A 10,841-nucleotide genomic window follows, 5' to 3' on the forward strand; every position below is an offset into this window, starting at 1 on the left:
GATCCAAGGGGGTTTGGATCTGTATTCACCAGGAGTTGGTGAAAGGAAGGAGGGGGGAAGGGTCAATTTCTCCTTGTTTAAGATCCAAGGAGTTTGGATCTGTATTCACCAGGGAATTGGTGAAAGGTTTCTCAAGGCTTCCCAGGGAGGGAATCCAGTGAGAATGGTGGCAGCGGGACCAGAGCTAAGCTGGTAGTTAAGCTTAGAAGTTTTCATGCAGGCCCCTACATTTGTACCCTAAAGTTCAAAGTGGGGATACAGCCTTGACACCTCCTCAGGTAAGGAGTTCCACAAGTTGACTGTGCGCTGCGTGAAGAAGAACTTCCTTTTATTTGTTTTAAACCTGCTGCCTATTAATTTCATTTGGTGACCCCTAGTTCTTGTATTATGGGAATAAGTAAATAACTTTTCCTTATCCACTTTCTCTACCTCACTCATGATTTTATATACCTCTATCATGTCCCCCCTTAGTCTCCTCTTTTCCAAGCTGAAGAGTCCTAGCCTCTTTAATCTCTCCTCATATGGGACCCGTTCCAAATCCCTAATCATTTTAGTTGCCCTTTTCTGAACCTTTTCTAGTGCCAGTATATCTTTTTTGAGATGAGGAGACCACATCTGTAAGCAGTATTCAAGATGTGGGCGTACCATTGATTTATATAAGGGCAATAATATATTCTCAGTCTTATTTTCTATCCCCTTTTTAATGATTCCTAACATCCTGTTTGCTTTTTTGACCGCCTCTGCACACTGAGTAGACATCTTCAGAGAACTATCCACGATGACTCCAAGATCTATTTCCTGACTCGTTGTAGCTAAATTAGCCCCCATCATATTGTATGTATAGTTGGGGTTATTTTTTCCAATGTGCATTACTTTACATTTATCCACATTAAATTTCATTTGCCATTTTGTTGCCCAATCACTTAATTTTGTGAGATCTTTTTGAAGTTCTTCACAGTCTGCTTTGGTCTTAACTATCTTGAACAGTTTAATATCATCTGCAAACTTCATCTCCCCTACAGTGTTTTGAAGCTCTTAGCCAAATATATATAATTACCACAAGAAGGCAACATGGCCAGCCATCCTTAGGTAAGGGACACAGGTAAGGGAATGGGAAAAAGGAATAAATACACTGTAAATGATGGTGGTAAATAATAAGCATTGAGACAAAGGAGGAGCTAAATTGTAAGTAAGTTTATTTCTGAAAACAGAAAACCAATGTCTGTAAAACACAAGGTCCACATGCCGCTAAAGTCCTGTAAACTCTGCTTCCTCTTACCACGTCATCCCAAAGTTGTGGGACTCTTGTACCCACTGTGTTTCTAGAGCTATACCTATTGCCTTGGTGCAACTGTTTCATAGGCTGTATCTGTGTATTGTCTCCGCAGACGTACCCCAGGGGGTCATCACAATCCTATTTCAAGGGCTTAATTGGCCATGCGTTGACTCTGCACATGGGTGAATGTCACTTTGCTGAACTGGTAGATGTTACAACTTACCACGGAGGTTCCTTTATATCATGGTGATTTGTGGGGCTTTAAAGAAAGGCAGATCGTCCCTCTACGTTAGGGCTGGGGGACACTGACTAGGATAAAGAGATGGGGAAGAATGCAATGCTTAGATTCATAGATTCTGATGACAGGAAGGACCATTGTGCTAATCTAGTCTGTCCCCCTGTATAACAAAGGCCAGAGAACTTCTCCAAAATAATTCCTAGAATATAGCTAGGATGGTGCCCGCACTATATATATGTCCTGTGGATGAATATAAGGTTCAAGCAAAGCATGTGTGTTTTATCTGGCCAGCCTGATCCAGCACATCCAAAACACACAAGTTGTAATTTTCCAGGCTACCAGCGGGTATGATTTCCAGCAGAGTCTACGGGAGTGAGGTGCCCAACTCCCATTGAATTTCAGTGGGAGTTGGGCACCAAATTCGCTTAAGCTCCTTTGTGAATCCCAGGTGGATGTCTAACTCCCTTAGGCTCTGTCTGGCTGTGAGAAATGATCAGAACTGGAATTGTAGGCATCACTAGATCATAGAATCATAGAATATTAGGGTTGGAAGAGACCTCAGGAGGTCATTAGTCCAATCCCTGCTCAAAGCAGGACCAACACCAACTAAATCATCCCAACCAGGGCTTTGTCAAGCTGGGCCTTATAAACCTCTAAGGATGGAGATTCCACCACTTCCCTAGGTAACCATTCCAGTGCTTCACCACCTGCCTAGTGAAATAGTGTTTCCTAATATCTAACCTAGACCTCCCCCACTGAAACTTAAGACCATTGCTTCTTGTTCTGTCATCTGCCACCACTGAGAACAGCCTAGCTCCCATCCTCTGGTCCTGCTTTGAGCAGGGGGTTTGACTAGATAACCTCCTGAGGTCCCTTCCAACCCTGATATTCTATGAGTAGCGCCCCCTCTCCACCCGGTTACCTTCTTTAATGCCAATCTGCTTACAGGTTTTCATGGACAGGTCTGGGTTCTTCTGGATCCTGCCACCCATTCAGCAGGGTGTATCTTCTTTATTTTTTCCTATGAATTTATTTCGCGGTGCCTCCATCCCCCCTCACTCCTTCCTGGCAGGGTCACCAGGGCAGCTTGGGAGGAAAACTCTAACCACAGGATAATACCCACTTACTTGCCTGATAGTTGGAGATTTCCAAGAAATAACACAAACACACAGTATATTCAACACAATAATTGTATTAAACACTAGACGAATATGCATAACAGGGTAAAACACTATGTTTACGGTCACCAGTGCCCAAGCTGCTAATACCTGTGACTTTCCCCAGTCACGTTACTTGAGGTAGCAAACGTAAGAATAGTGTCTCATTGGTACGCATACTTTGTTGGGGCCCTTGATGACCAATGACCACAAAATTCTTCTCTGAAGTGGTTTAGCAGTGTGGCTGACTGGGTTCAGTACAGCCCAAAGGACTCACAAGTGGGAGAAGGTGGTAAATCCCTCCACAGGTTTAATATGCAGCAGGTTATAAAATCCCCAAACCCTCACTCCCTGGCTTGAGGACACAGTTCAGGGAGTAGGGGGTCTCCAAAACAAATTCCCTGACTGACTAACTAAAAGATGGTGCACTCACAAACTCCTTGAATGATCCTCAGGTTCAGAGATGACTCTGGACTCCTCAGTCACTGCAGAGGGGCTGATCTCTGCTGGCAGGGATCCTCTTCAGGCAGGAATCAGGCTGCTTCGGTCCCAGGATTTCCCCTCATCACAAAGGGGTGCAGGGCTCAAGGTGCAGGTTACACAACTGTACTAAAATCCAAACTGTAGTCTCCTATCCCAGCATCCAGACATACACAGAGCAGGCAGCAGCCCTGGACTAGCAGCCAGAGCAGAGCTGACCATGTGGTGACTGGTCTTCTGTAGGGAGCTGGAGGCCTAACTCAGCCTGGCTGGGGGAGTTTCCCAGCAAAACTCTACAAACTGGGAATCATCAGTGGAGAGAGAAAAGCCCAGCTGAGGGATCTTACTTTCAGGTCCCTAGAGGCCAGTTTTCAGGGGGAACCCTGCATGCAGGCCTGGGACTCACTGCTCCCCACATAGCCAGTCCTGCCCTTGCCCTGGCTGGCTCCAGACTGACTCAAAAATGGCTTCTCCCATTTCCTGAACTCCCTGGGAGGGGCATCTCACTCCCTATTGGTTGCCGGGCAGACTCTGAGTTTGCCTTGTCTCCCCTCCCTACCAGGGACAGAGTGCCTCTCCCTGAGCTGCCAGAAGACAGGGCCCCAGGAATCTAGATAATCTCCTTGGGGGTTACATATGATATCTATGATTCTTTGGAACCCCCCTCTTGAGGTAGTTGAAGGCTGCTATCAAATCCCACCTCACTCTTCTCTTCTGCAGACTAAAAAACCCCAGTTCTCTCAGCCTCTCCTCGTAAGTCATGTACCCCAACCCCTTGATCATTTTCGTTGCCCTCTGCTGGACTCTCTCCAATTTGTCCACATCCCTTCTCTGGAGGACTGGATGCAATACTCCAGGTGTGGCCTCACCAGTGCAGAACATAGGGGAATAATCACTTCCCTCGATCTGCTGGCAATGCTCCTACTAATACAGCCCAATATGCCGTTGGCCTTCTTGGCAACCAGGGCACATATCCAGCTTCTCATCCACTGTAATCCCCAGCTCCTTTTCTGCAGAACTGCTGCTTAGCCAGTCGGTCCCCAGCCTGTAGCAGTGCATGGGATTCTTCCATCCTAAGTGCAGGACTCTACACTTGTCCTTCTTGAACCTCATCAGATTTCTTTTGGCCCAATCCTCCAGTTTGTCTAGGTCACTCTGGACCCTATCCCTACCCTCCAGCATATCTACCTCTCTCCCCAGCTTAGATACATCAGGCCAGGTTCTCCCACCACTTTCACTCAGGCAAATCACAGGTGGCTGCATTGAAGTCATTTGGGAGAGATCAGTGCAAAAAACTGGCGTGAATGAATCATCAGGTCAGGCGTTTGTCCTTCTGTTAACCACACTAGTTAGGGACTGAGTCATGCACACCCTCATATGGGCCTAACCCTGAAAATCCGTACTCGTGTGAATAGGTCTGCTGACATTAGTGGTTTCATTGGTAACAATGAGATCACTGGGGTAAGAAGTACTTTCCTCAGTAAAAGCTGGCAGGGTCAGCCCACTGAATAGTTCTTAGTCAGGAACTGCTGATTGTGCCAGGTATTCAGCTGCTATAGACTGACATAGCTCTGTTGGTTTACACCAGTTGGGCATTTGATCCCTTTGACCTTAGTGGAGATGGCCCCACTGTCTGCACTGGAACTATGCAGATTCACACCAGCTGGGGATCTGGCCCCATTTGGAGGTGTGGCCAATTTGCATCTGGCTGGGGATCTGGCCCATTGAGGTAAGGGGAGCTATTCCTGATTTAGACCAGAGAAAGCAAGAAGGAGGGGGATCAAGCCCATAGGCACGGACAGCTCTAGTTTTTTGAAATAAGAATGCCTACCACTGCTCAATTGGGATTCTCAAATAGATTAAGTGTCAATATCACCAGATGGGGAAGGTGAGGCACAGAATCCTAACCCACAGGAAATACCTGGCAGTGCTGTGACAGGACCGAAAAGACTAAAAATCTTCAGCTCTCGTTCACTGTAGTGGCCAGCTGTTAAATGCAGTGGAGTTTCTCTGAAATTACGTCAGTGTAACTGAGGTCATGGAGTCAAGTATCAGAGGGGTAGCCGTGTCAGTCTGAATCTGTAAAAAGCAACAGAGGGTCCTGTGGCACCTTTAAGACTAACAGAAGTATTGGGAGCATAAGCTTTCATGGGTAAGAACCTCACTTCTTCAGATGCAAGTAATGGAAATCTCCAGAGGCAGGTATAAATCAGTATGGAGATAACGAGGTTAGTTCAATCAGGGAGGGTGAGGTGCTCTGCTAGCAGTAGAGGTGTGAACACCAAGGGAGGAGAAACTGCTTCTGTAGTTGGATAGCCATTCACAGTCTTTCTTTAATCCTGATCTGATGGTGTCAAATTTGCAAATGAACTGGAGCTCAGCAGTTTCTCTTTGGAGTCTGGTCCCGAAGTTTTTTTGCTGTAAGATGGCTACCTTAACATCTGCTATTGTGTGAGGTCATGGAGTGACCCAAACTCTCCTGGCTCATGGTTCAGTGCCCTAGACACCGAACCATAGCTGCTCATGATCAGTGTACTGGGGAATAGGTCAGAGGGAAGAATTTAGTCTGCAGCTTTCAAAGGATGCCAAGGTAGTTAGTCAGCACCTCTGATGGGATTTGGGTACCTGATCTCTTACGCTCCTTTGGAAATCCAAGCTTCAGAGTAGATAGCTTTCTTTCATTTTCTTTTTCATGTTTATATTATTTCTGTTATTTTTCACAATATTTCACAACGTAAATTGAAATAATCTATTATTGTATTGTGTTTTTCTATTATTTTACTTAAAAAAACTAATGACAGCTACTGCTCAGTACAGCTTGAAATATCTTCTTTTTAGATCAAAAGGGATATTGTTTCTGTTTTCATGAGGCAGTTTGCCATTTTCACACATTATCATATTTTCTGTTCAAATCTGTCCTAAGTAGCAGCTGCCCTCCAAAATTTGTTTGTTTGTGAAAAGGAAAAAGGGAAGAGAAAAAAGAAATGAGAAAAGAAAATAATATTTTGACTTTTTTATTGTCATAGTATGAAGACGACATAATAAGGCATGCCATATTGTGTATACTACTGACATGTCATGACATAATGTTAAACTAATATAAGGAATAATAAAGTAAATTGCAAAACAAAAAATTCATTTTGAAGTGGAGTTTTGATTTTTCCCCCAAAACAAACAGTTTGAAATAACTTTGTTTAGCAATTTCCACTTCAAATGACATTTAGAAAATACTTGTTTCTGCTCTGGTTAGGAAGGAAAACAAATTTTAAAACATCAACATATCCCACAAAATGGAAATTCAGAGTTTTGACCAGCTCTATTGCCTCCCAGAAGTCTTGCCAATTGCTTTAAAAAGATAAGGAGGGTTATGCTGTTCTTTGTGGAATGCCCTACCTATAATAAGAACTTGTGTACAGAAGAAGTTAGTGGGCAGCAAGCTAGGGGTAAGTTTACAGTACATTAGTGTCTCTGCACTAACTCCCATGTGAACTCTCTTTCCATGTACTAAAGTGTCCTTGTCTTCCTTATCTTAATGTACTTTCAAATAGTTGGTGAGTTCTCATATCGTGTGGACAGCACAGAGGCCATTGAATACATTTTGTGCCTCCATGAGGTTCTGTCCTGAAACAAATCTGGCGCTTTACAGGGTATAATGCCTGTATGGGGCAGGTGTCTATTGAACACCTAAAACATAATGGTTGATGGCATCAAGAGGGTCTTTTTGATCCTGCTTTCATTGGATCAAAGTCAAAGATGATTTCTCATGGGGAAATTGGGAGACATTTAGAGCAAATGACCATTTGCTCTAAATGGCTGCCATTTGAGTGAATGGTACCTGTTTAACTTAAAAGTATACTAAGTAGAAAAGCTCAAAATATAGGGCTACTGAGGGGATATTAAAAATACATAGGTAACCTTATCTATTCATGTAAATCAAAGCTACCATGTTTTCATGGGGATCCAGTATAACTCATTCTAATCAGGGTTTGTGGCCAGTTTCTGAACTCAGTTATCCCAATGAAGCCAATGGGATTAGGTATGGATTCTGATTTTAGTTACCTCAATGCAAATCCACAGTCTCCTCTCTGAAGTCAAAAGAATCAAGATGGAATCTGATCTCAATTATCCTATTATAAATAGAGTTAAATAGAGTTAAAGAGTTAGCCCTCTTTAATCAATGGATTTAGACACAAATTCTGAACTCTGCTAAGAGATTTCACTTGTTCTGCTTGAGTAAATAGAGTGCAGCTCCATTGTTTTTAACTTGCCGTAACTTACATGAAATAACTGTTTAAGAACAATGGTCCAGACACTCAGTGGCACCTAGGTTCCTAACTCCCATTGAAATCAATGGCTCTGCATCTCTGATTCACCTCTGTGTTACTCCAGTTTTCGGCTTGTGTGACTACAGATACAGACCTACCACCTCCCCACCACCAGACTCATGCTGGCATCATGGAAACTATTTTATTTTCTCCTTTCTCTGCTGTTATTTCAGAGGGAAAAATCTCCCTAAATATCAATGGAACTGACCAAAACAAACAAACAAACAAACAAAAAACCCAGAATCTGAGAGACTGATCATCCACACTCTTATGCTGGCTTTACACAGCTATAATGCCACTGACTTCAGGGGAGTTACTCCAGATTCACACAGTTGCAGAAAATTATGGGTGTGGAGGGTCCGACAATTACTTAGTGGCAGGAGACACTGAGATTCAATAAGCTTTATATAAACCATTAAAACACACATTGTCAACATCACATGTCAAAATGTGCACATTAAAGATCCTTTAATCAACAAATCCTACTGTCTTTACTGATCATTCACAAGTCCATTTGTAACAAGCCTAATACAAAAGTGTAAATCACTGGATTTGGACTCTAATAAGTTGTCAAGCAGCATTTGTCTTACTTTGCCTATCAGTAAATTTGTGTGATTCTCAATTAGACTATTTGTTTATCAGTTTGTGTGTGTACGGTGAGATCGACATTTTGCCAGCATTTACTGACAAATATCTAATGCTTCCAAGCCTATGTACACAGTATTGAAAATGTGAGTTTTACCAACACTGGCCACATATTTATATTTTACTGTTGTTTAGGTTGTGATTTTTAAAGGAGCCTAAGAAAGTTAGGCCCACAAATCCTATCAAAATTGAATGGGAGTTTTCTGCCTAATTCCCTTAAACTTCTTTCAAAGTCTCAGCCTCATTTTAGCACCTAAATACCTTTGAGGATCTGGCCCATAGATCCTTGTCACAATTATTGCAATGGAGTTAGAGAGATATCAAATGTAAAAGTTTATGAAAACATATCAGATTTACATCAAGGTGTTGACAGGTGTGACCAAGTATCGTTACAGATTCCCAGTCACATCCAAGTCTTCTCCAAGTTTTCAGAGTCTAATCAAAAGTTTCTGGAATGTAAGCAAAATCATGACAATGCATGTGGAGATACATCAAAATTTTTGAGTACTAATGATCACAAGCAAGTATCTGGGCAAAATGGAGAAATATCTCATATCAGACTAGTGTAGACACATAAACAATGAGACCCTGATCCTCATTTAAAATAAAGTTCCTTTGCATCATTCCAGCAGTGTAAATAGGTCTTCAAGACCTTGTAAATTAAAGTTAATTTCACTTTAAGGCCTGTTCACACTGCCAAGATGGTCCAAAGTTGCCTTACTGTAGATGAGAATCAGGCCCATGTACCATAGTTTCCAAATACTGGACCAAATTCTGCATTATTATTATTATGTATTTGAGATGTCAAATTGAATTGAAATCCCCCCCCCCAAATAAAATGAAATATTTTTTCTTCAAAATTCAGATTTTCCCACAGAAAATTTCTATCTTGATGTAACAACACTTTCTGATTCTTTTTCCAATCATGGAAAAATTTTGATCAGAACTAACATAGCAGTAATCATCATTCCTATGCTAAAGAAATTACAATCTGACAGAATGATGCTTAGTAGGCAGGCCACCACCCTGTGAAAGCAGGAGGTGGAAGTAGCTAAACTGTACTATTTTCTATTCAATGAGTGGGTTACAAATGTTTTGAATTTTGATGAGGAAGAGGGACATGATTTTTTCTTGAAAATATTCCCACTTTCAACCAGCTCTAGTCAGTTTTTTTGAAGAATGTGAAAGAAGAAATTCTCCCTGTGAAACTGAGAGGAGAAGGTGGTGTCTTTCTTAACTGGCACTAGATCCTGGTGCTTCTAGCACTTACCCTAGATGGAGACCCAGCATCCAGTCCCATTTCCTCCAGTGTCTTTTTTCCCCAGTGGAGATCTGGCCTGTTGAGTTCAATGGATTTAAACCAGCTGAGGCTTTGGCCCAAAATGTCAGTGAGATACCTGAGCTGAGAATCTCCAAAACGCAAGTTACCCACAGTTCTATGCTCTTTGATTTTTTTAAAATGAGATTGACACTACTTGAGAAACTTGAATTTCCCCAACATTTTCCCTACAGCTGTTTTCACCTCCTTGTTTTTTAGGCTGTAGATGATGGGGTTTAACATGGGAGTCAAGATGCTGTACTGGATGGAGACCATTTCCTCCAGAGCCACAGAGGAGACCGAGCTGGGTTTTGTGTACTGGAAAAAAGCTGTCAGGTACAACAAACCAACCACCATGAGGTGGGAGCTGCAGGTGGAGAAGGTTTTATGCCTGCCCTCCGCAGTGCGTATCCTCAGGATAGTGCAGATGATGTGAATGTAGGAGATGAGGGTGAAGAGGAAGGAGCTTGATCCAAGTATGACAACAGAAGTAAACAGCACCACTTGATTGGTGAAGGTGTCAGTGCAGGACAGTTGTAATAGAGGAGGGAGCTCACAGCTGAAATGGTGGATTTGATTGAAGCCACAGAAATGCAACCTGAGGGCTAAAACTGTGTTAAGTAGGGCATCTATGATGCCTATTGCCCATGCACCACTCACCAGCAGAACACAGATTCCTTTGCTCATGGTCTCCATGTAACGCAATGGGTTACAGATGGCAGCATAGCGGTCATACGCCATTGCTGAGAGAATAAAAATTTCAGCACCAGCTGGCAGGAATATGAAGAACATCTGGGCAAGGCAGCCATTGACAGAAATGGTTTTGTGCTCTGCTAGGAAATTCACCAACATCTTAGGGACAATGGCTGAGGAATAGCAGATATCGACAAAGGACAAATGGAAGAGGAAGAAGTACATGGGGGTGTGAAGGTGAGAATCAGCCCTTACCACCAGCATGATCACCATGTTCGCCAAAAGTGTAGCTAGGTAGACAACTAAAAACACCAGGAAGAAGAAAATCTGAATCTGTGGGTCACTGGAAAGTCCCAGGAGAATAAACTCGGTCACGTTGGTTCGATTTCCCATTAATTCTGACTCAGGAAATCCTACATGTCAGACTGGAAAAAAATAATGAAATTAACTAATATAAATACATTGAAATAGCCTGTGGAGATCATCTGATTAGTAGGATGAATATAAAGCAAGGCTGACTACATCCTGTGAAATGTGTGTTGTAAATAGAAACAATTGGCTAGTTGGACTTTGGCACCTACCCGCTACCGTGGCCCAGAAGTACTGGTGTGCCACCCAGCAGGGTATAGCCTGTCAACTCAAACCAATATGGAGACTACCATGTAAATTATAAATATTATGAATGCCATAAAGGGGGCCTCAGAAGATC

At 42.6% G+C, this 10,841-nt stretch overlaps 1 protein-coding gene across 1 annotated transcript; it reads right to left on the reverse strand.

Moving 5' to 3' along the window:
• Positions 1-9,592: 9,592 nt before the first annotated feature.
• Positions 9,593-10,525, reverse strand: LOC112117367 (olfactory receptor 1009-like). Its single transcript, XM_024215321.2, has one exon. It carries the CDS (start codon positions 10,523-10,525, stop codon positions 9,593-9,595), a length of 933 nt encoding a protein of 310 aa, XP_024071089.2.
• Positions 10,526-10,841: the final 316 nt, after the last annotated feature.

The sequence above is a fragment of the Terrapene carolina genome, unplaced genomic scaffold, assembly GCF_002925995.2.
Source record: "Terrapene carolina triunguis isolate 2854851 unplaced genomic scaffold, T_m_triunguis-2.0 Scaffold233, whole genome shotgun sequence".
Classification (NCBI taxonomy): domain Eukaryota; kingdom Metazoa; phylum Chordata; order Testudines; family Emydidae; genus Terrapene; species Terrapene triunguis.